General features: G+C 40.0%; 1 protein-coding gene across 1 annotated transcript; it reads left to right on the top strand.

The window, feature by feature from the left end:
* Window positions 1-1,398: 1,398 nt before the first annotated feature.
* On the top strand, window positions 1,399-21,702 carry Glipr1l1 (GLIPR1 like 1). The gene is given in 5 exon segments (NM_001432016.1): window positions 1,399-1,677; window positions 2,927-3,169; window positions 12,864-12,964; window positions 18,441-18,526; window positions 21,557-21,702. Coding segments are annotated over 5 exon segments (708 nt in total). The 5' UTR covers window positions 1,399-1,479; the 3' UTR covers window positions 21,637-21,702.
* Window positions 21,703-26,950: the final 5,248 nt, after the last annotated feature.

Genomic DNA, 26,950 nt, shown 5'->3' with positions numbered 1-26,950 from the left:
GGTAATGAGGGAGTGGATGAGGAGGGGGAACACCCTTGTGGGAAAGGGAGAGGGGATAAAGGGCTTATGGACAGGAAACCTGGAAAGGGAATAACATTTGAAATGTAAATGAAGAAATGCATCCAATAAAAAAAGAAAAGAAATAAGAAAAGAAAAGAAACTCAATTTGCCTGTGCATTGACACCACTGCAGTACACGTAGGAAGCCCCATCAGCAGATAATAAATCACTCACATGTCCTTCCTAACTCTGTAGCAGTTCCATTGGGATACTAGGATTTGTTATGGTTGGTTGTGTTCATTTGTTTCTTCGTTTTTTGTTTTATAATTTAATTTCTGCTTTCTGCTTTAAAAAAAAAAAAGGTAACCAATTTCATCAAAATAAGTTTTTGATTGCTTTGGTGGTGTGGCAAATTGTCTAGGAGAGAACACTAGGTAACTGTAAATGTGTTTGCTTGAGTTACATGGCACGATAAATAACCTGACTATTAAATTAAACAGCCTGAGTATTAAAGATATTCACCTATAAATACCGAAAAATATCATTAGGTGTTACGGGAAACTTCTGGTTTGTTAGTGAATAACTGACAGGTTGAAAGCGTCGAACCAAATGAAGTTGCCTTACACTTTATTTTCCGTAAAGTGAACAAACAGCACACTCTGTGCATAGCCCAAGTCTTTAAAATACAAATGATCACACCATGCGTAGAGTCTAAATTATCACAAAGCAAGATTTCGGCTAGAAGAAACTATTTGTCTCTAATTTTTCACATGCCTAAAGCATTTTTTTTCTAGGTAGTCAATGAGAAGGACTGAATAGAAGCAAACTCCTAAATGTTTGACAAGGGAATAATTGAAAGCTACAGAATGCCATGGAGTTCACCAATTATTGCCTATTCTATGTCCCCATATCTGAAGATAGAGACAAAATAATATGCAGTTTATTTTAAACGAATTTTTAAAAGCTAAGCATGGAAAATAGAGTCTATGAAACTCATGTTGTTTGCATTTTTCTGTAGCCTGACAGGGTCTCAACTCTTGCCTATCTTGGAACTTGCTATTAAGATCAGGCTGGCCTCAAACTCAAACTTACAGCGATCCAGCCGCTCCTGTCTCTGTCCCCTGAGCGCAGCGACTAAATCATCTGCGCCAAAATGCGACAAACTCAGTGTTTTGTTAGCACAGCCCCCAGCTGTCAGAGCCCAGTAGTGTTTTCACAATCACTCTTTTCACAATCCAAGCACTCTCCACCAGGAGTCTGGTTTGGCTCTTCAGAAAGCTAGTTGGATGGTTCGAACTGTGCATTAGAGGGCGCCTCGGGCTTTCCAGAGAATTTAAGGCTTAGAGCTCAGAACTCGCCAAGCCTCAGTCTCCATGGCAACACTTGTACACAGAAGGCCAGTCTAATCGGAAGACAGAGCCAGTGTAGAGTGTAATCTCTGTTTTGGCATATTCATTAGGGTTATCCTCAGCATCCTTTCATGGCCCTAAAGAAAAAACTTATTTTTTTATGGACCTTAGCTCTATATTTGGTAGCCAGCAGACTGCCCAAGGCATTCGGAAAAGTTCTTCCTCGGGTGCCAACTATCAATGACCCGGAATTTAAAAATGGGTTCCTCAACAGCCACAATGAAGCACGACGCAAGGTGCAGCCCCCCGCATCCAATATGAATCAACTGGTGAGAAAGAAACAGGGGTGCTGTTCAGAACAATGAGTTTAAGCAGGGGAGGGAGATGTAACATGATTTACCAGACCAGAATTCGTTTTAACACGTTAGTAGATGCATTTTCAGAGGAAAAGGAAGAATCGCCCTTGGAGCCTTTTATAACACTGAAAAGAAACTTAATTGCTTTAACCTCACAGGCCATTGTGCATGGCATACGGAAGTCATAGTATATCTGGATATACTAGTCATAGTATATCTGGATAGATAAGATGCAGAGAGCCCCCTGTTTTGGAAAACAGTTCGTTTCAGCTCCATCTGTCATGCTTAAGAATGGCCTGTTGGGGTAAGACATCCTGGGTTACTTACAAACCATGCTCTAAATGTTTGGACTAAGCGTCCTGGATTATTGGTGCAGCCAGAAGCACTCATGGCCAGATTACTAGATTGTGGAAGCATTGTTTTAATTTTTAACAATTGTTCTTGTACCATCTCATATCACCGAGAAGCAGTGGAAGTCGGTTATGTTCCTGGAATTTTCTTCTGTGCTCCAAAGGGGTGACCCTCTCTGATGGGTGTTAATGAGCTGTCGAAAATTGCACTACTTAAGGCATAAACGGCTTGGGAGATACTTTAGAGAAGCATTTTCACGAGGCCTGATTGTGACATTACTTTGAGGTGGGAGGCAGTTGCAAAGATTGATGACACTGGCGGGCATCTCCGAGACAAAGAGATTGCAAGAAGAAGTTGTGTTGAGGCCTTTGATATTGGAGTGATAAAACTGTTCTATTTTCTTACATTTCTGGAGGTACACTGTTAGTCTTTAGGGAGGCAGGGTTGGTGAGGTGGGATTGGTGAAGTGAGGTGAGGATTGGGGAGGCAGGATTGAAGGGGCACGGTTGGGGAGGCAGGGTTGAAGGGGCACGGTTGGGGAGGCAGGGTTGGGCAGGGCCCCTAGACCTTGCACTGGACACTTCCTGTTCCGATTTCTTGTTGCTGCTTGTTCACTATGAAGAAGCTCCTGATGTTTGCCTCATGATAGGCCCAGAAACATGGTGCCAAGTAACAGTGTCCTGAACCCTCTGAAATGGTGTTTCAAAGTAATTTCTTATTTAAGCTGTTTATTTTAGGTATTTGGTTGTAACAAGAAAGCAACTAACACAACAAATAACAAAAAAAAAACTTGCTTTTACTAATGGGCTAAAATTAACTAAAATTTGTAAGACAATACCTACTGTTCAATTGAATTTTTTCTATTTTTCAGAGTTGGGACAAGTCACTGGCAAAACTGGCCAAATCATGGACTAGAGAGTGCAAATTTTCCCATAACCCCTGTACTTCAAAACGACATGGATGTACTAAGGATTATGACTATATTGGAGAAAATATATATTTGGGTAAAATAGACGCCCGGCCAGAAGATGTTGTTTTTAGTTGGTATAATGAAACTAAAGATTATAATTTTGATGATAATACCTGTACTAAGACGTGTGGCCATTATACACAGGTACGTACTTGACAGGCAGGCTTTTAGTTAGTTCTCTTGTTCAATCTTTTTAGTATTTTATTTTATATCCATTAAAAAAAAAGACCTCCATTTTACTGAGGATTCCATGTACTGAGCATAGTTTTTCCAATCTTTGACAATGCAACTCTGCTGAAATTTTCTTTACTTTCAAGAAATCTGCTGTGATCTCTTGATCCTCCTCCTGGCTTTTCCCCATCTGTGGTTGCTTTTACTTCTTTCCCATCTTGATCAACTTTACTTAAGGTACATAAGGTGCCCTTGGTCTTCACACATTCCTTGTGCTATAGAATCTTGAGCTTACCACACTAAACCTATAGATTAAAATACATTTGGAAAACATGGGTGACTGTTTCTCACAGTAGTTCTCTCTTCCTACTTGCCTGCTACCAGGATTGGAAGTGTGCTTGAATCATGCCAGTTTGATGTCTCTATTGGTGGTACTTTTCTCTCTGTGATCAGTTTGATAACTTTATTACTGTGTCTTTTGCCCATAATAGTTTCTCCATGTGCTAATGTCTCACTAATTTGATTTGGTTTACTTTTTTTTTCTTTTCAAAATTAAAATATGATTACGTCATATTCCTCCATCCCTTTCTTCCCTCCAGCACTTCTGTATCTCTGCTTGCAGGCTTCAAATTTACAACCGCCATGTCTTTCATTGTTGTTACATATGTGTAGACACGTAAGTGTTCCTAAATGCATAAATGCCACCTGCTCAGACTGCATAATGTTACTTATAGGTATATGATTTCAGGGCTGACCACTTAGTATTAGATAGCAAATTTGGTTTCTTCCCTGGTAAGATGATTTCTCCTACTCTTAGTGTTCCTTAGTTACCTGTGGATCTTTGTCTAGACTTGAAGCCCAGTAAGATTCCTCCACTTCCTTGTTAACAAGTCTATTGGTATCCCCTTTCTTCAGGTCTTGTTTAGGGATCCATGCTGATGGAACTTAACTGGTATAGCTTATACCCGCTCCTTCCACTATGATCCCTGAGTCTTATATAAAGGATTTATAAATCTATCAGTTGGGGTTGGGCAACACAAAGTTACAGACTTGTATAAATGAATGCTTGGTCACTTCAGAGGATGGATTCTGGCCTTCATTGTGTCTCAAATTTCTGTGTTTTTAATCATGTTTTATCAATGTCATGATAAACCCAGTCTATTAAAGTTCATAGACGTATGAATGGCAAATACTCATGGCCAACTCCTTATACTATAGTCTTTCATCATCTCTTCTACAAAGTGGGAAGAGGTTATGTTAGTCAGTCTCTCTTATTTACTGAATTCTAGTCCTCTCGGTGGTACCTTGTACGATGTCTTATCTATTTTTAAATTTTTATTCTTTTATTTATATTTACATCCTTGCCACCCCTCTTGGTGCCCCCTCCCACAGTGCCCGCCCCTGCCCCGTAGCGGTGAGTCTGAACTGTACTGCTCTGTGTTCCCAGCGGATCACCCATCTACAGGAGCTGTCTTTGGGTCCTCAAATGAAAGACATACGCACATTAGTTTATTTTTAAGATGTCATGGCTACCTCAAAGGCTGGGCACTCCTGTTACCCCAGGCCCAATTGACTGGCCACTTACCTGAAATCTCACTTGGCTGGTTGACTCTAGCTCCTGCTCCTCCTGCACCCCATCCTTCTTCCCAGAGTCATGGGAATCCTCTGTCTCCTCCCCCTCCACCCTAGTCTGTGTCTCCCTTTGCCTAGCCATTGGCCTCTGGCATCTTTATTAATTGATCAAAACCCATCAAAGACAAAGACCTTTAGCATTTGGACATGCAGATTCCCTACTGAATCAAAGCATTAAAACCAATCTCAAACACCCACACACACACGCACACACACACACACACACACACACACACACACACACACACACACATACATATAATCAGGCCTCCTTCCCTGGGCTTCAAGTCTCTCAAGGATTAGATTCATCTTCTCCCACTAAGGCCTGACCAGGCAGACCTCCGCTATATTTGTGTCAAGGGCCTCGGATTGGCCCATGTATGTTCATGATTGGTGGCTTAGTCTCTGGGAGCTCCCTGAGACTGCTGGTCTTCCTACGGGGTCACTCTTCCCTTCAGCTTCTTTAATCTTTCCCCTACTTCAACCATAGAGGTCCCTGGCTTCAATTCAATGGTTGGGTGTAGGTATCTGCATCTGTCTCAGTCAGCTGATGGTAGGGCCTCTCAGGGGACAACTGTGCTAGGCTCCTGTCTATAAGCACATCATAGCATGAGTAATAATGTCAGGTCTTGGTGCCCTCCCATGAGATGGAACCCAACTTGGCCAGTCATTGGACTACCTTTCCCTCAGTTTCTTTTCCATTTTTGTCCCTGCAGTTCTTTAAGACAGGAATAGCTCTGGGTCAGAAAATTTGACTGTGGATTAGTAACCCTGTACTTCCAATTGAGGCCCTGCCTATCTACTGGAGGTGGACTCTTTGAGTTCCCTCTCTCCAATGTTGGGCATTTTGGCTAAGGTCACCCTCATTGAGTCCTTAGAGTCTCTTGCCTTCCCTGTCTCTAGTACTTTCTAGAGGGCTCCCCATCCACTCCCTCCCCCATGCTGCTTAACCCCATTCATTCTCTTGGTCCTCTGGGCTTCTGTCCTGTCCCCACCACCCCCCATACCTGATCCTGTTTTTCTTTTCCCCTCCCTCTGCCTCCCCTGATTACTTCCTTCCTCCTTTCTAAGTGAAATTGAAACATCTTCACTTGGGCCTTTCTACTGGTTACATTTCTTATGGTCTATGGATTGTGCCCTAGGTAGTCTATATTTTTTTGACTAATATCCACTAATCAGTGAGAACATATATGTCCTCACTCAGGATATTTTCTAGATCCATCCATTTGCCTGCAAAATTCATGATATCCTTGTTTTTAATAGTTGAGTAGTTTTCTATTGTGTTAATGAACCACATTTTCTGTCCATTCTTCCATTGTGGGACATGTGGGTTGTTTCCAGCTTCTGACTATTACAAACAAGGCTGCTATTAACACAGTGGACTATGTGTTCATGTAGTATGGTGGAGCATCTTTTGGGTATATGCCCAGGAATGGTATAGGTGTGTCTTCAGGTAGAACTATTTTCAATTTTCTGAGGAACTGCCAAGTTGATTTCCAAAGTGGTTGTGCCAGTTTGCCATCCCAGCAGCAAAGGAGAAGTGTTTCTCTTTCCACACCCTTGCCATCATGTGCTGTCACTTGAGTTTTTGATCTTAGCCATTCTGACTGGTGTGAGGTAAAAGCTCAGGGTTATTTTAATTTGCACTTCTCTGATGACTAGGGAATTTGAACATTTCTTTAAGTGCTCCTTGGCCATTCAAGATTCTTTTGTGAATTCTCTGTTTTAGCTCTGTACCCAATTTTTAAAATCAGGTTATTTGGTTTTTGGAGGTTAACTTATTGAGTTCTTTATATATTTTGTATATTAGCCCTCTGTCGGATGTAGAGTTAGTGAAGTTTTTGTTCCAGGTCTGTAGGTTGCTGATTTGTCTTTTTGATGGTATCTTTTGCCTTACAGAAGCTTTACAGCTTCATGAGGTCCCACTTATCAATTGTTGATCTTTAAAGTGTGAGTCATTGGTGTTCTGTTCAGGAAATTTTCCCATGTGCAATGAGTTCAAGGCTCTTTCCCACTTTCCTCTATTAGATTCAGTGTATCTGATTTTATGTTGAGGTCCTTGACCCACTTGGACTTGAGCTTTGTGAAAGGTGATAAATGTGGATATATTGGCATTCTCCTACATACAGAACACCAGTTAGACCATCACCACTGTATGGTTTTGGCTTCTTTGTCCAAGATCAGGTGTCCATAGGTGTGTGAGTTTACTTCTGGGACTTAGAGTCTATGCCACTGATCGACCTGTTTGTTTCTGTACTAATACCATGTGGTTTTTATTACTATTGCTTTGTAGTATAGGTTGAGATCAGGAATGGTGTTTTAGCTATCCTGGGTTTTTGTTTTTCCATATGATGTTAACAATTGTTCTTTTCATGTCTGGGAAAAATTGTGTTGGAATATTAATGGGGACTGCATTGAATCTGTAGATAGCTTTTGAGAAGATGGCCATTTTTACTATGTTAACCCTACCAATTCATGAACATGTGACATCTTTCCATCTTCTGAGGTCTTTTTAAATTTTTTATCAGGAATTTGTATTTCTTGTCGTACAGATCTTTCACTTACTTGGTTAGAGTTACACCAAGAGATTTTATCCTATTTGTGATTATTGTGAAGGGTGTTGTCTACCTAATTTCTTTCTCAGTCTGTTTACCATTTGTGTAAAGGAAGGCTACTGATTTGTTTGAGTGAATTTTATATTCTGCCACTTTGCTGAAGTCATCAGCTGTAGGAGTTCTCTGGTGGAATTTGGTGGGATCACATATGTTTACTATCATATCATCTGCAAATAGTGATACTTTGACTTCTTTTTCAATTGATCTCTTTTTGTTTTCTAATTGTTTTGGCCAGAAATTCTAGTATTATATTGAATAGATAGGGAGAGAGTGAGCAGTCTTGTCTTGTCCCGAATTTTAGTAGGATTGCTTCTAGTTTCTCTCCATTTAATTTGATATTGGCTGTTGGTTTGCTATATATTGCTTTTATCATATTTAGGTATGTGCCTTGAATTCCTGATTTCTCCAATACTTTTAACATGAAAGGGTGTTAAATTTTGTCAAAGGCTTTTTCAACATCTAATGAGATAATCATGTGCCTTTCTTACTTGAGTTTGTTTACATAGTGTATTACATTCATTGATTTTCATATATTGAACCCTCCCTGTATCCCTGGGATGAAGCCTACTTGATCATGTTAAATGATGGTTTTGATATGTTCTTGGATTCGGCTTTCGAGATTTTATTGAGTATTTTTACATTGATATTCATAAGCAAGATTGGTCTGAAGTTCTCTTTCTTTTGGGGTCTTTATGTGGTTTAGGTATCCGAGTAACTGTGGCTTCATAGAATGAATTAGGTAGTGTTCCTCCTGTTTCTATTTTGTGGAATAGTTTGAGGAGTATTAGCTCTTCTTTGAAGGTCTAGTAGAATTCTAGGTCCTGGGCTTTTTGGAGTTGGAAGGTTTTGGTGACTATTTCTATTTCCTTAAGGGTTATGGGACTTTTAGTTTACCTGATCTTGATTTAACTGTGGTATGTTGTATCTGTCTCAAAAATCATCTATTTCATCTAGATTATCAGTTTTGTAAAGAATAAGCTTTTGTAGAAGGTGCTGATGATTTTTTGACTTTCCTGAATTTCTGTTACTTCTTCCTTTTCATTTCTGATTTTGTTAATTTGGATGCTGTCTCTGGGTCCTTTAGTTAATTTGGCTAAAGGTTTATCTGTCCTGTTGATTTTCTCAAAGAACCAGCTCTTGGTTTTGTTGGTGTTTTTTATCAATCTCTTTGTTTCTGGTTGATTTAATCTGTGAGTTTGATTATTTCCTGCTGTCTACTCCTCTTGGGTATGTTTGCTTCTTTCCGTTCTAGAGCTTTCAGGTGTGCTGTTAAGTTGCGTATATGGGACCTCCAATTTCTTTTTGAAGGTACTTAGTGCTATGAATTTTCCTCTTAACAGTGTTTTCATTGTGTCTCATAAGTTTGGGTATAATGTGTTTTCATTTTTGTTGAGCCTATAAAGTCATTGATTTCTTTATTTCTTCACTGGTCAAGTTGTCACTAAATAGAGATTTTAGTTTCCATGTGTATGTGGGCTTTCTGTTGCTTTTGTTGTTATCGAAGACCAGCCTTAGTCCATGGTGATCTGATGAAATGCACTGGGATTATTTCAATCTTCTTGTATCTGTTGAGATCTGTTTTGTGACCGATTATATGGTCAATTTTGGAAAAGGTTCCATGAGGTGCTGAGAAGAAGGTAGATTACTTTGGTTTAGGATGAAATGTCCTGTAGATATCTGTCAAATCCATTTGATTCATAACTTCTATTAGTTTCAGTGTCTCTGTTGAGTTTCTGTTTCAATGACCTGTCCATTGATGAGAGTCGGGTGTTGAAGTCTCCCACTATTATTGTGTAAGGTTCAATGGGTCTATTGAGCTTTAGTAATATTTCTTTTATGAATGTGAGTAACCTTGCATCTGGAGCATAGATATGCAGAATTAAGACTTCCTTTTGATGGAATTTTTCTTTGAGGAATATGAAGTGTCCTTCCCCATCTCGTTTGATAACTTTTCGTTGAAAGTCTATCTTATTGGATATTAGAATGGCAACTCCAGCTTGCTTCTTGGGACCATTTTGCTTGGAAAATTTTTTTTCCAACCTTTTACTCTGAGGTAGTGTCTGAGGTGGGTTTCTTGTATGCAGCAAAAAGCTAAATCCTGTTTATGAATCCAGTCTGTTAGCCTGTGTCTTTTTACTGAAGAATTGAGTCCATTGATATTGAGAGATATTTAAGACAAGTGATTGTTAGTTCCTGTTATTTTTGTTGCTTGAGGTGGTATTATATGTGAATAATTCTCTTCTTTTGGATTTGTTGTGAGATGTCTAATTTCTTGTGTTTTCTTGTGTGTAGCTATCCTCCTTGTATTAGAGATGTCACTCCAGTATCCTCTGTAGGGCTGGATGAGTAGAAAGAAATTGTTTAAATTTGGGTTTGTCATGGAATATCTTGAATTGTGTATCTATGGTGATTGAGAGTTTTGCTAGGTAAAGTATCCTGGACTGGCATTTGTGTTATCTTAGGGTCTGGATGACAACTGTCCAGGATTTTCTGGCTTTTAGAGTCTCTGTTGAGAAGTCTGGTGAAATTCTGATAAGTATGTCTTTATATGTTACTTGGTCTTTTCCCCTGACATCTTTTAATAGACTTTCTTTGTTCTGTGCATTTAGTGTTTTGATTATTCTGTGTCCAGAGGATTTTTTTCCTTGTAAAATCTATTTGGTGTTCTTTAGGCTGCTTGTCCATTTATAGCCATTTCTTTCTTTAAGTCAGGGAAGTTTTCTTTATTATTTTGTTGAAGATGTTTTCGGTCCTTTGAGATGGTATTCTTCCCCCTCTTCTAATCCTATTATTCTTAACTTTGATATTTTTCATTGTGTCTTGAATTTCCTGAATATCTTGGGTTAGGAGCTTTTCATATTTTGTGTTTTCTTTGACTGATGTGTCAATACTGTCTGTAATATTTTCTACACCTGATATTCTCTCTTCTATCTCTTGTCTTCTGTATGCCTGCATCTGTAGCTCCTGATCTCTTTCCTAAATTGTTCATCTCTAGGGTTGTCTCCCTTTGTGTTTTCTTTATTGTTTCGATATTTGTTTTTAGTTTTTTGACTGTTTTGTTCAGTTCCTTAACTGGCTTGATTGTATTTCCCTGTATTTCTTCAACAGGTTTATCTGTTTTCTCTTTAAGAGCTTCTACCTGTTTACCTGTGTTGCCTCTGGTCATCTGGTTATCCCTGGTGTTATCTGGCCTGGGTCTCCTGACTAGAGGTCATAAGTATCTTGAAAAGTGAGCAGTCTTATCGACAACATGTTGAGCAAATCGTTTTTCTCAGAGGTGCAGTGAAGGGGGAAACTTGCACAGCAGGGAATGTTTTATGTGTTGATGGTTTTCAGGGTATCAGAGTCAATGCTATTGGTAAAGAAAATAGTTTGTCTCTAGCTGGGAAGACTGGAAGAGTGGGATCCAATGTCAGGGGTCCTGATAACAAGAAGAAAGGCCAACACCCAACTGTCTGAAGCCAAGTCTCCGTGTTTTCTCCTGTTGTAATGGAAAGAGAACACATTCTCAAATATCTCTTTCATCTTAAAACTATTATGCCAAACATGGGTGACTCTTCAGCACTGGCACATAAACGCAAATGGAATAACAGCATGGAACCTGGAAGTGTACATCTTCTCTGTCTGATAAAAGATATTAAATAACTGGAAATAAATCCATCCTTCCTCGTAATAGAACTATATGATGTTGTTTATTTATAAATGTTTATTTCCTTAAAACAAAATTGGTTAAAAATGTCTTGCATTTGCCATTTACTTATTTTGTGTTGAAGTTGCATTCAGTGTAAGTATCAGTTTATTTATTTAGATCTAGTCCATTCCAAGAGAGGACCACACTTTGAAACTGTACACTGTCACTCTACCTTCACCATTCTCAATCCTAAAAATATCACAATTTAAATTAACTAAGCAGGGCCAGGGGTGTAGATTAATATTTAAGAGCACTTTGATATGCAGGCATAGGGTCTTAATTTGAATCCCCAGAATCCATGTAAAACTGTGGGAATGGCCATGCATGACTAACCCCATACATAACCCCAGCAAGGCAGGCAATGAGGGAAGCATGGGAAAGATCCCTTGGGCTCTCTGGCCATACAGCCTTAAGTCAGTTTAAGGAGAGACTTTGTTTCCAGAGAATATGATAGAGAACAATCAAGCGAGGACCTGACATTCATTTCTTGCTTCCACGAATGCAGAAGCCCAAGCATCCGCATATGAACATTAACAAACTCCACACATACCACACACCCAAGTACACTGTGCAAATAATAACAGAATTTTTTGGTATAGATTTTAATAAGCCAGGCCTGAAATATTTCTTAGACACACACACACACACACACACACACACACACACACACACACACATATATATACAGATGTTCTTTTTAATAACTTTATAACATTTAAAATGAAAGGATCCTTTAGTAATTAACCTAATTTTATTTTTATTAAATGAGAAACTAGCTCAGAAGTGATCTGACACTCTGAGCTGGATATGTGGTGAAAAGTAATATTCATCTCTTATTCCTCGGCACGCCATGCCTGTACCTGAGCTGTGCGGTCTCTCAGGCAGCCAAAGAGCCATTCAAACAAATGGCTTCAGCAAAACAATGAAGGATAGCTGTGCTTCAGCCACCGGAAAGTGTAGTTGGCATCTCAATCTGCGAAATAGTTTAATTTGTTTTGTTGGTGGACTTGTAAAGCTTAAAAATCTGTCCGGTCAAGTTTTTCTTAGATTATTTCATTTCCAAGAAGGATAACTAGAATATCCCCTTCTCTTTTCATTTGGAGAATAGGAAAAATTGCATTCTGCCAATGATACAAGGAACCCGAGTCATTCGACACATCTTTGGCTCTTTTTTTTGTGGTTAATTTTCCATACACCACTTCTCCTTTTGAAATTAGTTTTCCCTGGACCTCAAACAAATATTAAAAGTCCACATCCTTACTATTGACCATTTAAATAAATGTCACACACCTTATGACCTGGCAAAGGTGTGAATATTTTTAAAGCTGCAAACTTGAAGCAGCACCAGCGCGATCAGTTTAGCAGCGCTCTTTCCTAAGAACGAAGTAAATCATTGTTTTCAGGCCAAGTCTGAGCTTGATGTCTCTTACAGTATGACCATGGAGAGGGTCAAAATATGTTTTCTAGACGAACTCGTGAATTAGAAATGTATTATATTGTGATTTGCTTATTGAACTATTCTTTCAGTTTATGATAATTATTTCTGAAGAAAAGCCATCCAGCCATTGTGAAAGCAGATTTAACTAAGTGTAACTTAACGTGTTAGATGTTAGAAAAGAGGCAGTAAACATGCGTATGTATATATGTAGCATAGATTATACGTAGTCTCGTAACTTATTGCTTATATGAATTGTTTAATATGTTATTTTTTAAATCCCTTTTCTTATAGGTAGTCTGGGCCAAAACACTTAAAATTGGTTGTGCAATTTCAAATTGTCCTCATCTCACAGGATATTCGGCTGGGTTATTCGTATGTAATTATGTACCAGCGTAAGTTAATTTCCCTTTTGAAAATGTTCTAAGTTGAAATAACTGCCGTTAGCACATGTTTACAAAGCCAGATGTGGTAGAGCACACCTTTCATTCCAGCACTCAGGAGGCAGAGGCACTGGAGCTCTGGGGAGCTCTGGGCTAGACGTGTCTAGATACTGAGTCAGTCGATGAAGCATAGAGAGACCCTGTCTCAAAACAAAACAACAACAACCCAGATGTTTACCAAAACAGAACCTTGCAGTAGACCCTAAAGTATCTTTGATGATGTCTCCCTCTGCAAAATTAATTTTAAACGTGAAAATGGGATGGTGCTAGAGATCTACATAAACGAGAAGCCTCTCTTCCCCTGAACTATTTCAGCGTGAGGATAGAAAGGATGCACACTGTTTCATACGTTGGGAAAGTGGAGGCTGGGAAGACAGCTGGGAAGACAAAATGTTTGTCTTAGAAGCATTAGAGCCTGAGTTCTGTGCCCAGCACCCACGTAAAGACCAAGCACAGTGAGCATACCTCTAAGAGCAGCATGGCCAGAACTGAACAGGCAGTTGGGACCATCTCTTCTGCTTCTGAGCTTAGTCAGTCAAGTCCATCAGTAAGCCAAGGATCAGTGAGAGACACCCTCCAAAAATATGCTGGAAAGTGACGGAGAAAGACACCTAACTTTGGTTTTTACACACATGAACACGCACGCACGCGCGCGCACACACACACACACACACACACACACACACACAGTGAACACAGAGACAAAAGTAATATAAAATAAACTGCCGTTAGATTACCTAAACGCAAAACACAGAAAGCTTAGCAAATGCAGATCCAATGAACATTCAAAATAGATTAAGAAAATGAAGTGTTTTTTTTTTAAGAGAACCATTTTTGAGGAAATAATGTCATTTTTAAATACCCTATGGGTGAGTTCACACTTGAGAACGTAAACACAGTTAGGTCTAAAAATAAATTTTTAGGGACTGAGAGATGACTTAGCAGTTAAGAGCACTGACTGCTCTTCCAGAGGTCCTGAGTTCAAATCCCACCAGCCACATGATGGCTCACAACCATCTGTAATGAGATCTGATGCCCTCTTCTGCTGTGTCTGAAGACAGCGACAGTATATATATATATATATATATATATATATATATATATATACAATTTTATATATTATATTATATACTATATATAAATATATTATACATTTATTATATATATAAAATAAATCCTTTTTTAAAAAAGGAGTAAAAATAAAATTTTAGATCCAAATATCTACTAATATATAAGAGGGATATTTTAAAGCAGGCAATAATATGATTCCTCAACAAATAAAAAGTTTAAAGATAAATATTTGTCAATGAAAACACAAGGAGTAAACACATAGAATAGACAATAAGAAGGCCACTATGGTGTAGGGAGATGGATATGTGTGTATCTATTACTGTGCTTTCTTCGGCCTTTCTAAAGCAAGAGCGGCAAGCGTTGCCCTAAAGGCTCAAGCAGAACACAGTCTCTCAGAATAGCAAAGAGATGATGTAACTGCCACTAGGCAGCTTCACATTTCTTTTAAGAAGACTAATTGTTGATGAACATCACTAGGGGGCGCAATATAACTTCCTTAAAAATCAGGCTTTGGGAAAGAAGAGTTAGAGAGAGAAGTGGGAGATAAAGACACAGGGAAGAAAGGAAAAAAAGAGGATGGAAAAGGCAGAGAAAAGAAGAAGGGGACGTGCAAAGGAATGAGAGAGGCGACGATAGGTCGGATTCGAATCCACTCTTCCGAAGACCTGACACCAGGGGACTATGCACCAAGGCAACAGAATGCATAGGCGTGAAATAGAAATAGAAGACTAAGACGTGTTCTGGCGCATGAAACAGGTTTTAATGCATTTAGATACATTAAAATAATACAGGTTACTGTCTGGCCTCAGTGTACGTGCTCACAGAATCGCCCTTGGTACCTTCAACATTAACACACTTATGGTTGAATCAGAGAAGGTATCACGTGGAAACTAGTGTTTTGAACCGAACTGGGGACGGGGGAGGGATGAAAACAGAAAATAAACCAAGCTTGAACTTTGATTAAAGTGAGAGGAAAGTCACAGCAATGAAAGCCTCAATGGACGTTGAGAATGCTTTCCAGCGAAGGACCTCAACCCACTGCCTCCAGCAGAGGGCGATCCAAGGTGGCAGGAAGGAAATCCAGTTCAACATGACACAGTAGCCAGTAGCTGGTGCCAACTTCAGCAATCCGATGCTGGGTAGTTTGTTTTAGCAAGATGTAAGCACAGTGCAATTTGGAGATAGGCTTCCTCGTGATAAATTAGCTGGAGCTTGTGAATACAGCCAAGCGTAAGACATGATGCCATCAAAACTCTTATACAGCGCAATGGCATCTTATAAAAAGACAGGATCTATAGATGACCTGAAAAAGTAGGCTCAAAGTAAGCAGCACTACTATAAGGGTCTCGGGGAGGCTAGCGTTCTAGATTGTCCGAGACAAACGGAAGAGTCTTGGGGAGCCTAGCCTGACTATACAGATAGTACAGAGGTCACAAGGGTGAACCATCTCAATTCCCAGACTTCTGGGTGGACAGGTTGTATCCCCCCACCCCCAAGAGACAACACTCTGTGTTTAACATTCCTGGTTTCCTTAAAGCTCATATGTGAGCCCAAGAATCTCTCTGCCTCCTATAATCCACCTAAGAAACTTGGGGGAGGAGCATATTAAACCCAAAGTAAACAGAATTAGTTAAATAAATAAAACAAAATAGCACAGAGAGAAAGAGAGAGAGAGAGAGACAGAGAGAGAGAGAGAGAGAGAGAGAGAGAGAGAGAGAGAGAGAGAGAGAGAATCAGCAAAAACCCAAAGATTTCTCAAACTGTTCTCAATGGGAGAGAGAGACATCAACAATATTCAAAAATTAGCACTATATGTTTTACGTATAACATAATGAAAATAATACCATCATGTCCACAAGTGTAGTGGCTTGGTTTAAATGGCAAAGTTCCTTAAAAGATACAAATCACACAGGAAAAAAAACTAAAGGAAAGCTATTAAACACACTATACCTCAGAAGGACAGACATAAAAATTCTAAACAAAATGTATCAATTGAATACAATGTAAAAACATAACTCTCGGGCTGGAGGGGTGGTTAGCGGCTAAGAGCACTGGCTGTTCTTCCAGAGGTCCTGAGTTCAATTCCCAGCAACCACAAGATAGCTCACAATCATCTATGATGGGGTCTGCTGCCCTCTCCTGGCATACAGGTGTAAGTGCAGATAGAGCACTCACAGACATGAAATAAATTAAAAATAAATCTTAAAAAAAAAAAAAACACATAATTATCTGGGAAGAAGTTTCCTAGTACAAAAAGCTGATTTTAAACTAATCTTAAACTAAATAATTCACTACACTGATCATGAGATGAGAATCGCATGGCCATTTCAATAGATTCACAGAAAAATATTCACTCCTGGTTGTTAGAAGTAAGTTTGGACTCGGCACTAAACAGGATGTCTCCATCAAATCCCCAGGGCTCAAGGAAGCCCTAAAAAGAGAAGTCAGAAAGAGCCTGAAAGCCAGAGGAGTTGGAGGACACCACGGGAGCAAGGCTTTCTACATCGAGATGAACAAAGTCAATTCTGTGAGAACGCACAGAGACTGAGGAAGCATCCTCAGTGCCAGTGGGGGTCTGCATCACTTAGGGTCCTAGAAAGAAGTGGACACACACGCACCCATCCCTAACCCAGGACAAGTGGGTCTGTTTCTTGCTTTTTTTTTTTTTTTTTTTTTTTTTTTTTTGGTTTGGGCTCTTTGTCCTATTCTGGTGGGTTAGTTTTTGTTTTGTTTTAGTTATTATTATCCCTTAGAAGCCTGCTTGTTGTCGAATGAGAGACAGAAAGGTTGTGGATCCAGGTGGAAGGGGAGGTGGGAAGGAACTGGGAGGAGTAGAGGGAGGGAAAAAAAGAAATAAAGGGGGTCAATAAAATAAAGGGGGGTCAGTAAAACAAAGGGGGTGGGTAAGTTCCAGGTCACAGAGAAAGAGTTCACCCCTCTAAATGAAGTATCTGGACAAGGCGAACTCACACTTAGGCAAGAGGGTGTGCTAAAAGAGGAACACACAGAGAGGATGTGCATTTGGTTTTTATTCCAAGTCTATGAACCAAAATGTGAATATCTGATATGCAAAATACCTGACATGTGAGCCCCACCCCCACCAAATTGTGGGGTCATGACCCACAGGTTGAGGGCCACTGAGATTGGGGGTGGGAGGTTCCTATGTCTCAGGATACCTACACTCACATGTACAACACAAACACACAATTAAAAGAAGACTCAGCAAATTCAAAACAGAAGGACGCATCTTACCTTATAGAGGGTACCTATAAACAGTAAACATTGTAGCTAATATCTAAATCTCTTTTTGTAAAGTACTAAACGGTGACTGCGTTGCGTTTTGCGCAGTAGATACACTGTCACATGTAGATCTTCGTTTTCAGTTTGCAGTAACCCCTTAGTTTTAGCTCATAGACGGTAAAAAAGAGACATGAGCCATATTTAACTTGTAGGCCATATTTTGTTGAGGGCTGAATGGAGAAAGACATAAAAGTGGCAAACAAGAGCCTGAAGACAAATCCCAGCATGAAGAGGGGGCAGAGCCCCACCCCACACAAAGAGCTGCAGGCAGCCCGGGGCTTCGAAGAGCTGGAGAAACTGTTTTTTCCCAGGATTGAGTGCCCTAAATGGGTTATCCGATATCAAATAGTCAGTCCTGAAATCATGAACATATACATATAAGCAATGCCAAATGGGCAGAGCAAGTTCTCCCCGCTCAGCCCACGTGTGCGCATGTGTGTGTGTGTGTGTGTGTGTGTGTGTGTGTGTGTGTGTGTAGTAACAATTTGAGGAGGAGGGGTTAGGACATGTTAGAGGAAGAAAAGGTAAGAGGAAAATTATGTATATTTATTTTTCCATCATCATTATTATTATTTGGTTTGGGGGTTTTTTTGGTTTTTTGTTTTGTTTTGTTTTTGTTTTTGTTTTTGTTTTTTTTTGAAACAAGGTATCTGTGGCTGGCCCAAAACTCTTTACATAGACTAAAGGGTCCTTTAACTCCCAGAGATCCACCTGCTGCTGCCCCTGCCCCTGCCCCTGCCTCCTAAGTGTTGGGATTACAAGCTTGTACAGTCACACTATATTCTAATTTTTTAAGATGTAATAATTAAATAAAATTAAATAGATAAATTTTAAATGAAAAATTAAAATAAAATCACTAAATAATATGAGATAAAATTTAAAATTAAAAGAGTTTTGTTTCTTGGTATATAGAAAATGAGTCTTCTATTACATAGCAGGCATTGCTGTTTTCTTTCTTGTTAACACTCGTGGCTCAGTGAAAGGCAGAAAAGCGTGCATAGACATCGATAAACTGAATGTAGCGCCCTTGGTTAATAAATGTTCCCTGTTTTGGCAGAGGAAATTTTCAAGGCTCCAAACCTTACATTAAAGGAGAACCCTGCAGTATGTGCGGAGAAAAGGAGTGTGTGAATAGTCTCTGCTGTAAGTAAAAGAGAAAAAAAAATAACATTAGACCTCAGTGATTCCATAAGCTCATTATATATTTAAATGTGTTCTTAATTTCTGGATGACTTTATTGCTTCTACTAGAACGTAAAACATTTACCATAAATTATATTAAATCCCAACATTAGACAGACAGACAGACAGATAGATAAATGTAGGGATAGATTAGGTATAGATGATATAGATATACACAAAAATACATATATTTGGGTATCATTCTTCAGCAAATCACAGTCCCTTACAATATAATTGTCCTAAAGTTGGCTTAGGGCTGGCTTACAGGTTCAGAGGCTCATCAAGGTGGGGGCGTAGCATCCAGGCAGGCATGATGGAGGAGGAGCTGAAGTTCTCCTGAATCTTCATCTGAAGGCAGCTAAGGAAGACTGACTTCCAGGCAGCTAGGGTGAGGGTCTTAAAGCCACGCCCACAGTGACACACCTACTCCAACAAGACCACACCTCCGAATAGCACCACTTCCTGGGTCAAGCATATTCAAACCATAACAATAATAGATAGATAGATATAGATATTGAAATAGATATAGGTGATATATTGTTTTTGGAGAGCCATTGTCTTTCCCTTGAATAAATATTTCCAGTTCTTGGACTTACCCTACAAAAAAACCAAAAGCTTTAGCCCTCTGCTCTACTGGAAACCTGGCTGCATAAAAGGACATTCACAGTCTCTTACCGGAAAGTGACTCTGAAAAGGGTGCTAGAAGCAGAGAAAGCCTTTTCCTGTTCCAATCCCGAAAGAGCTTTATGTAAACACTGTCACAATGCTGAAACCTAACAATTCCTGGCTTCAGATAGAATTGTGTTAAATAACTATTGAGCTTTAAGCCATTAAGGCCCTATTTATTTGTTTAGTTAGCCTTTGCTGGTTATTTTAAGGCAGGGTCTCATGTAGCTCAGGCTAGCCTAGAACTTGCTGTGCAGCTAAAGCTAACCTTGCACTCCCTGACCTTTCTGCCACTACCTCCCATGTTGTAGAATTCCAGGTGTTGTACCACCACACCTAGTACTCAGACATTTAAATGTTGGCGATCTTGGAAGCGCTTTGTGTGGCTAGTAAATTTTTCATTAAAAATGTTTCACGGTGCTGAGATGATAGATTCATAACCCAAATGAAATGTAGTTAAATCTGGGCTAGAATTTATACGAGGCATGCTTGACTTCTGCTTCATCAGCTCCCTTGGGTCTCCAGTCACATATGTGAACCTTACTGTCACTCTTCCCTTGGTGGGCTCTGAATGCTAACCACTCTTGAAGTCCAGAATTGCTTTGTTCTCCAGAACCCCCCACCCCTTTTCTGGTTATTTTATTTATTTACATTTCAAATGTTATCCCCCTTCCTGGTTTCCCCTAAGCAAACCCCCTATCCCATTCCCCCTCTCCCTGCTTCTATGAGGGTGGTCGACACCCACTCACCCACTCCCGGCTCCTCGACCTAGCATTCCCCTACCCTGGGACGTCAAGCCTTCACATGACCAAGGGCCTCCCCTCCCACTGGTATCACACAAGGCCATCCTCTGTTACATATTCGGCTAGAGCCATGGGTCCCTCCATGTGTATTTCTCCAGAGTCCTTTAGCCTAGCCATTTAGCGTTTCCTTTTCTTTTACCCCCTTCACAATTAAACAAATCACATGGGACAATCTGATCATCTCTTGGGATTATATCTCTCCCCTCTTCTTTTCACCTCAGTTCTCCAGTTTTTGTCTAACACTGGAATGCTACTATAAGCACTCCTGGCTTCTCTCTTGCTAATATCAGCTGTGGTTCCAGCTAAGCCCTGTGATTTGTAATGTGTGTGCTTTTCCTTTTCAGTTTATTGATCAGCCTTTATTAGCTTGGTTGACTCTTTCTTTAAAAGACAGGCATATGGCTAATGCTTCACTATGTGGGTGTTGGAATCAGACAGCTTAACTTGAGAGGCCATTAAGGGGATTAGATAGGATATGAACACAAAGCACAGTAAGCCAGCATCAAACTTTAGCTGTTAATTGACGTCCCGCATGATATTCTGTCAATCTAATGTACAGTCTTTATAGTGCTTATCATCCTTTTATCCATTCCGTTTAAAAATTGATAATAGGGGGATGGAAAAAAATGGCTCAGTGGTTAAGAGCACTGGCTGCTCTTCCAAAGGTCCTGAGTTCAGTTCCCAGCCACCACATGGCAGCTCATAACTGTCTAGAGCTGTAGTCCCACGGTATCTGACGTCCTCTTCTGATGTGCAGATGCGCATACACTCATATGCATAAATTAACAAATCTTTAAAAATTTATTTATAGCTTTCTCTTTGCTGTTTTCTCTTTTCTGAAAACCACCACTCCTAAAGCCCAAAACTATGGTACACAATAGGAAGTGGATGAAAATGTGTCAGTAAACGGGGATGGGGAGCAAATGAAAAGAGTGGATTTCTAACTCAACAGGTCCTATTAAAATTCAAAGCTGAGGACAAAATTTAGGCATGGGAATGACATATTTGGGGAAAGGACCACTACAGCAACGAAGATCATGTTTAAAAGTCCACATAAAAGAACTGAATTTTCCTCACAGACTTAAGCCAGGCATGGCATAGTGTCAAAATAAAATTTCATTGTTGTTGTTTTTTGTTTTATTGGTTGGTTGTTTTGTTTTTTGTGTTTTTTTTTAGTTCTACCTAATTTAGATATTTATGCCTCTAACACAAGAGGCATTCTAGGAATACATGTTGCTACGACACTATGATAGTCAGCATTATAAAGCTTTCAAATCCAGTAAGGTTTGAACGATTTTGTTTTCTTAAGTTCAAGGGTCTTTTCTAATTGATTGCCTTATTTTAAAAGCCAAAAAACCCGATATTTCTCGTTTTACATGACAGCTTTTCTTTCTTTCATTAAAACCCCATAATTTATACATGACAGTACATCCAAAAAGTATTCTTTTAATGAAATCGAGCCTTTGATGGCTGTGTTTTATTGATAGATCACTGAGCTTTTGATCATTATGTTTTATTGACAGCTCACACGATGGGGAGAGCGTCTCAGCAGAAAACATGCCATCTACTTGTGCTCGGTTTTGTTCTTCAGAGACTAATTTAACTGTTACTTCTATTCAGAAGACAATTCTAAATGCTAAAATAAAAGACTTTTTCTGACTGGTTGGAACTCAGTGTCTGTTTGGTTCTCCATCACATTTTCTTCATTCTTGTCTGAAAGCTAAATTCAATATCTAGTTTTCAATTTAAAAAGGACATATCATTGGGAACAAGCAATAAAAAAGTATTCTAAGTACCACCACCTCATTTTCAGACTCTATTTAATCATAGAGAGAAGCTAAAATCAAGGTCCCAGGCCCTAGGGGAGCTAGGGACTTTCCAATAGCTCAATGGCTTCTAGTATAAGCAAACCGTCTGAGACCAGACATCTCAGGAACAACTTGTAAGGGAACAGTTACCTGTGCCCAGACATCTTTTTTTTTTAAATGGGTTTTTTTCAAATTTTTTATTGGATATTTTTTATTTACATTTCAAATGTTATTCCCTTTCCCGGTTTCCTATCCATAAACCCTCTATCCCCTCCCCCTCCCCTTCTTCTATAAGGGTGTTCCCCTTCCCATCCACCCTGCTTCCCCCCTCAGGACAGTCCCCTACACTGAGGGTCCAACCTCGGCAGGACCAAGGGCTTCTCCTTCCTTTGGTGCCCAGCAAGGCCTTCCTCTGCTCCATATGCAGCTGGAGCCATAGTGCCCAGACATCTTAAGGACAACTTCTCTAGCTTCCTGAAATGGTCAAGGTTCCTGAAAGTTCGTGTCCCCAGACTCTGGAACCCGCTCGTAACCTGATTGGTGAAAACCCCCTAGCTCAACCCCTTATGCCAAGACAGGATTAAACAATATTACAGTTCCACCCTGCTCCCCTCCCTTTATGATCTCACCCTTCATATATGCTGTGCAATTTCTCTTCAGCTCCCGAGTCTGTTCCATGGTCCTGACCAATCTGTAGCAGCTTGGTTACAGGAAAATTTTGTCATCTGCATTGACCTGGTGTTTTGGATTTACATTGGGTTTAAGAGGACCCCCCCCATGACATTAGATAATATAGGTGCTATATAGAATATATATCCTTTTTAATATATGTGTAACATATACCCTGTATGTATTTATTTAGTATATTAAATGAAAATATATACATATATTTAATAAATATTATAATATTAGTATAGAAATTTGAAAGCAGTGGAATAAAGTCAAGCTCACACTTTTATTCTTAAGATTGTTTGTTGGTAAAGATACACATACAGAGAGAGAGAGAGAGAGAGAGAGAGAGAGAGAGAGAGAGAGAGAGAGAGAAAGTAGGAAAGACTACAAAAAAAAGTCAAAGTATACTCCCACTAAGACCAACGCAGAGAACAAAAATCATCCATTTGTGTATTGTTAGCTTTATTCCTCATTTGTTCTCATTAAATGTTCAGAAAACTATATTTTAAATTTGTATACTTTTTATAACATTTTGATAGCCAAATTAAACTCATACAAAAGGAAAAAGGAAATCTGAATGGGCATGTGATTATTAAATAAATTGACAAAAATATTAATTTCCCAACTAGGAAGCATCAGGCACAGATAAACTCACTGGTGAAATGGAACAAACATTTAAGAGTGCTACTATACATAGGCAGGAGCTGCTGAATCTCTGAGTTCTAATCCAGCGTGGGCTACACAGTGTGAGCTCCAGGACAGCCAGGGATACACAGGGACACTCTGTCTTGAAACAAACAAAACAAAAACAAAGACTGGCACTGAAGCTCCCGGAAGGGGCGGCACAGGTCTCCCTGGTTGCTGCCGCTGCAGAGAGCCCCTGGGCAGCACCCCACGAGCGAACCTGAGCCTCGGGACCACAGGTAAGACCAAACTTTCTGCTGCAAGAAAGCTGCCTGGTGAGCTTGGGACACGGAAGCAGAATTTCTCTAGGAGGCACGGTCTGTGTTTACCGGAAGTCCCACACCCGCGGATCCCGGCCCGCAGCAGCTCTCTGCTCCCAGACCCGGTGAGAGAGAGACCCAACCGCCTGGTCAGGTGGGCACTCCTGAGGCTGCAGAGCGGAAGAGACCACCAACACTGCTCACACCTGCCCACATCCCTGGCCCAAGAGGAAACTGTATAAGGCCTCTGGGCTCCCGTGGGGGAGGGCCCAGGAGCGGCAGGACTTCTGCGCCTGAGACACCGCCGCCGGAACCTGAAAGAAACAGACCGGATAAACAGTTCTCTGCACCCAAATCCCGTGGGAGGGAGAGCTAAACCTTCAGAGAGGCAGACAAGCCTGGGAAACCAGAAGAGACTGCTCCCTGCACACACATCTCGGACGCCAGAGGAAAAAGCCAAAGACCATCTGGAACCCTGGTGCACTGAAGCTCCCGGAAGGGGCGGCACAGGTCTTCCTGGTTGCTGCCGCTGCAGAGAGCCCCTGGGCAGCAACCCACGAGCGAACCTGAGCCTCGGGACCACAGGTAAGACCAAATTTTCTGCTGCAAGAAAGCTGCCTGGTGAACTCAAGACACAGGCCCACAAGAACAGCTGAAGACCTGTAAAGAGGAAAAACTACACGCCGGAAAGCAGAACACACTGTCCCCATAACTGACTGAAAGAGAGGAAAACAGGTCTACAGCACTCCTGACACACAGGCTTATAGGTCAGTCTAGCCACTGTCAGAAATAGCAGAACAAAGTAACACTAGAGATAATCTGATGGCGAGAGGCAAGCGCAGGAACCCAAGCAACAGAAACCAAGACTGCATGCCATCATCGGAGCCCAATTCTCCAATCAAAACAAACATGGAATATCCAAACACACCAGAAAAGCAAGATCTAGTTTCAAAATCATATTTGATCATGATGCTGGAGGACTTCAAGAAAGACATGAACACACTTAGGGAAACACAGGAAATCATTAATAAACAAGTAGAGGCCTACAGAGAGGAATGGCAAAAATCCCTGAAAGAATTCCAGGAAAACACAATCAAACAGATGAAGGAATTAAAAATGGAAATAGAAGCAATCAAGAAAGAACACATGGAAACAACCCTGGATATAGAAAACCAAAAGAAGAGACAAGGAGCTGTAGATACAAGCTTCACCAACAGAATACAAGAGATGGAAGAGAGAATCTCAGGAGCGGAAGATTCCATAGAAATCATTGACTCAACTGTCAAAGATAATGTAAAGCGGAAAAAGCTACTGGTCCAAAACATACAGGAAATCCAGGACTCAATGAGAAGATCAAACCTAAGGATAATAGGTATAGAAGAGAGTGAAGACTCCCAGCTCAAAGGACCAGTAAATATCTTCAACAAAATCATAGAAGAAAACTTCCCTAACCTAAAAAAAGAGATACCCATAGGCATACAAGAAGCCTACAGAACTCCAAATAGATTGGACCAGAAAAGAAACACCTCCCGTCACATAATTGTCAAAACACCAAACGCACAAAATAAAGAAAGAATATTAAAAGCAGTAAGGGAAAAAGGTCAAGTAACATATAAAGGGAGACCTATCAGAATCACACCAGACTTCTCGCCAGAAACTATGAAGGCCAGAAGATCCTGGACTGATGTCATACAGACCCTAAGAGAACACAAATGCCAGCCCAGGTTACTGTATCCAGCAAAACTCTCAATTAACATTGATGGAGAAACCAAGATATTCCATGACAAAACCAAATTTACACAATATCTTTCTACAAATCCAGCACTACAAAGGATAATAAATGGTAAAGCCCACCATAAGGAGGCAAGCTATACCCTAGAAGAAGCAAGAAACTAATCGTCTTGGCAACAAAACAAAGAGAATGAAAGCACACAAACATAACCTCACATCCAAATATGAATATAAAGGGAAACAATAATCACTATTCCTTAATATCTCTCAATATCAATGGCCTCAACTCCCCAATAAAAAGACATAGATTAACAAACTGGATACGCAACGAGGACCCTGCATTCTGCTGCCTACAGGAAACACACCTCAGAGACAAAGACAGACACTACCTCAGAGTGAAAGGCTGGAAAACAACTTTCCAAGCAAATGGTCAGAAGAAGCAAGCTGGAGTAGCCATTCTAATATCAAATAAAATCAATTTCCAACTAAAAGTCATCAAAAAAGATAAGGAAGGACACTTCATATTCATCAAAGGAAAAATCAACCAAGATGAACTCTCAATCCTAAATATCTATGCCCCAAATACAAGGGCACCTACATACGTAAAAGAAACCTTACTAAAGCTCAAAACACACATTGCACCTCACACAATAATAGTGGGAGACTTCAACACCCCACTCTCATCAATGGACAGATCATGGAAACAGAAATTAAACAGTGATGTCGACAGACTAAGAGAAGTCATGAGCCAAATGGACTTAACGGATATTTATAGAACATTCTATCCTAAAGCAAAAGGATATACCTTCTTCTCAGCTCCTCATGGTACTTTCTCCAAAATTGACCATATAATTGGTCAAAAAACGGGCCTCAACAGGTACAGAAAGATAGAAATAATCCCATGCGTGCTATCGGACCACCACGGCCTAAAACTGGTCTTCAATAACAATAAGGGAAGAATGCCCACATATACGTGGAAATTGAACAATGCTCTACTCAATGATAACCTGGTCAAGGAAGAAATAAAGAAAGAAATTAAAAACTTCTTAGAATTTAATGAAAATGAAGATACAACATACTCAAACTTATGGGACACAATGAAAGCTGTGCTAAGAGGAAAACTCATAGCGCTGAGTGCCTGCAGAAAGAAACAGGAAAGAGCATATGTCAGCAGCTTGACAGCACACCTAAAAGCTCTAGAACAAAAAGAAGCAAATACACCCAGGAGGAGTAGAAGGCAGGAAATAATCAAACTCAGAGCTGAAATCAACCAAGTAGAAACAAAAAGGACCATAGAAAGAATCAACAGGACCAAAAGTTGGTTCTTTGAGAAAATCAACAAGATAGATAAACCCTTAGCCAGACTAACGAGAGGACACAGAGAGTGCGTCCAAATTAACAAAATCAGAAATGAAAAGGGAGACATAACTACAGATTCAGAGGAAATTCAAAAAATCATCAGATCTTACTATAAAAACCTATATTCAACAAAATTTGAAAATCTTCAGGAAATGGACTATTTCCTAGACAGATACCAGGTATCAAAGTTAAATCAGGAACAGATAAACCAGTTAAACAACCCCATAACTCCTAAGGAAATAGAAGCAGTCATTAAAGGTCTCCCAACCAAAAAGAGCCCAGGTCCAGATGGGTTTAGTGCAGAATTCTATCAAACCTTCATAGAAGACATCATACCAATATTATCCAAACTATTCCACAAAATTGAAACAGATGGAGCCCTACCGAATTCCTTCTACGAATC

This window comes from Rattus norvegicus, chromosome 7 (assembly GCF_021556685.1).
Source record: "Rattus norvegicus strain SHRSP/BbbUtx chromosome 7, alternate assembly SHRSP_T2T, whole genome shotgun sequence".
Lineage (NCBI taxonomy): Eukaryota > Metazoa > Chordata > Mammalia > Rodentia > Muridae > Rattus > Rattus norvegicus.
Note: the sequence above shows the minus strand (reverse complement) of the source record. Positions and strands in the feature narration are given on the sequence as shown.